Source organism: Primulina tabacum, chromosome 8 (genome assembly GCF_025594145.1).
Source record: "Primulina tabacum isolate GXHZ01 chromosome 8, ASM2559414v2, whole genome shotgun sequence".
Lineage (NCBI taxonomy): Eukaryota > Viridiplantae > Streptophyta > Magnoliopsida > Lamiales > Gesneriaceae > Primulina > Primulina tabacum.
The window spans coordinates 18,974,897-18,976,643 of NC_134557.1; the positions used below are offsets into that span (position 1 = coordinate 18,974,897).

General features: G+C 37.3%; 1 protein-coding gene across 1 annotated transcript; it reads left to right on the forward strand.

Annotated features, from left to right (window-relative positions):
- Positions 1-357: 357 nt before the first annotated feature.
- Positions 358-1,242, forward strand: LOC142554625 (uncharacterized). Its single transcript, XM_075665288.1, has one exon. The coding sequence runs from the start codon at positions 358-360 to the stop codon at positions 1,240-1,242; it is 885 nt and encodes a 294-aa protein (XP_075521403.1).
- The last annotated feature ends 505 nt before the right edge of the window (positions 1,243-1,747 follow it).

Here is a 1,747-nt window from a genome sequence, read left to right on the forward strand (position 1 = left end):
AAAACTAAAATATGACAACTTAAGGATGAGTTTTGGAACTTTATATTTTTTTCATTAAATATCAAATTAAGTAATATATGGAAAGGTTTTAAATATATATATATGGTAACTTATTACATGTTAATAATAGATGTCCAAGAATAACTTTGTTATCTTCGAAATTAGCTATATATAATGTCATGCAATGAATTAAGGAAGATTGAGATATGTTTACGTATTGGTAGCATTCATTAGTTATTCTTGATTCTTTCGTCTATATAAGCAACAATATCCTTTATCTTCTCTTTACAGACAAAATCTCAAAGATCCAACAATATAACATCAAGGCCGGAACACAAAAAGTCGAAGGTTTTGGCTATGGAAAACCTAGAACAATGTCACTCCGAGGCCTCGAGTATTTCCGCAACAACTTCACAAGATTCTCCTCCCAAAAGTAGTGGATCGATTGATCAGAAGAGGCAGGAGAAAACCGAGCCAAAAACGACTTCCCGTGTCGTGCTGGATCTAAGGCTTGCCAGTGAAGAGTTGAGCAGTGCTAAAGTGGATCCAAATTCGAATCTCGAACTCAATCTCTTCAACTCATCGAATGCAGCCAGCGAATCGTCGAATGAGGGCACGCACAAGCATTCGGACTCGAAAACGTTTACGTGCAACTTTTGCAGGAGGGAGTTTTCGACTTCTCAAGCATTGGGAGGCCACCAGAATGCCCACAAACAAGAAAGGGCCATGGCTAAACACCACCATGGAGGAGCGGTGGAGTTGGGGGCGGCTGGCGGTGGAGTATCGCCTTTTGGCCACTCGGCCTACGCCCACTTTCCCTACTCGGCGTTCTCACAGAACCCCTTTTATGGTAGATCACTTGGGGTTAGGGCAGAATCAATGATAAACAAGCATTATTCTTACAATCCATGGCCATCATCGTCACCTTACAGCTCCCGTTTCGGGCAAGAAAAGTTTTCTGGAGCATATTTGATAAGCCCACCATCTTCATATGACAGATTAAGGATGGAAAGTTTTCCGACAACTCCAATTAATGATACAAGTGGATTACTAAAGCATGAAAAGTTTGGTGCAACTATCGATTTTGGGGTTATGAACACCAAGCCTCTTGGGGTTGATACTGATACTCGTGGCACAGTAAGCAAGGAGAAACAAGGACTCAAGAATCAGGGCTTCAAATTCGAAAGAGAGGATGACGACTTGACGAATGATTCGGAGCTCGATTTGAATCTTAAGTTGTGATTAATTTTATGTTTGTTTCTTTGTTCAACATCTTTATATTGCTTGCTTTGGATTCAAGTTTATATTAGTTAGTGTAGTCCCCCTACAATATTCTTAATCAAATATTTGTTTAAGAAAGCATACATTGTTGCAATTTATATATAATTGGTATGAAGATTTGCTTTTTATATTTTTTATTATCTTTCCCCAGTTTAGGTGAATAATGCAGTACTGGATATAATTGTTTCTTTGGCAGCTTTCAATAAAATTAAATATATGATTCTCACTCGAAAGATATTTTCTTGAAATTTCACGTAGAGACTTACTATATCCATATAAATTATGTCTCTTGTCTCTATAAAAAATACAAAGGAATAATACTTCACTAATAATAGTGGAATCAATGGTGCAGGGTCAAAAAAGGGGATTTTGTCCGAACACTATTGATAAACCAATCTGATTCTGATTTCGAATCGGGAAAGATTAAACACAATTAGCAAAATATTCAAAAGGAATGTGAACATGT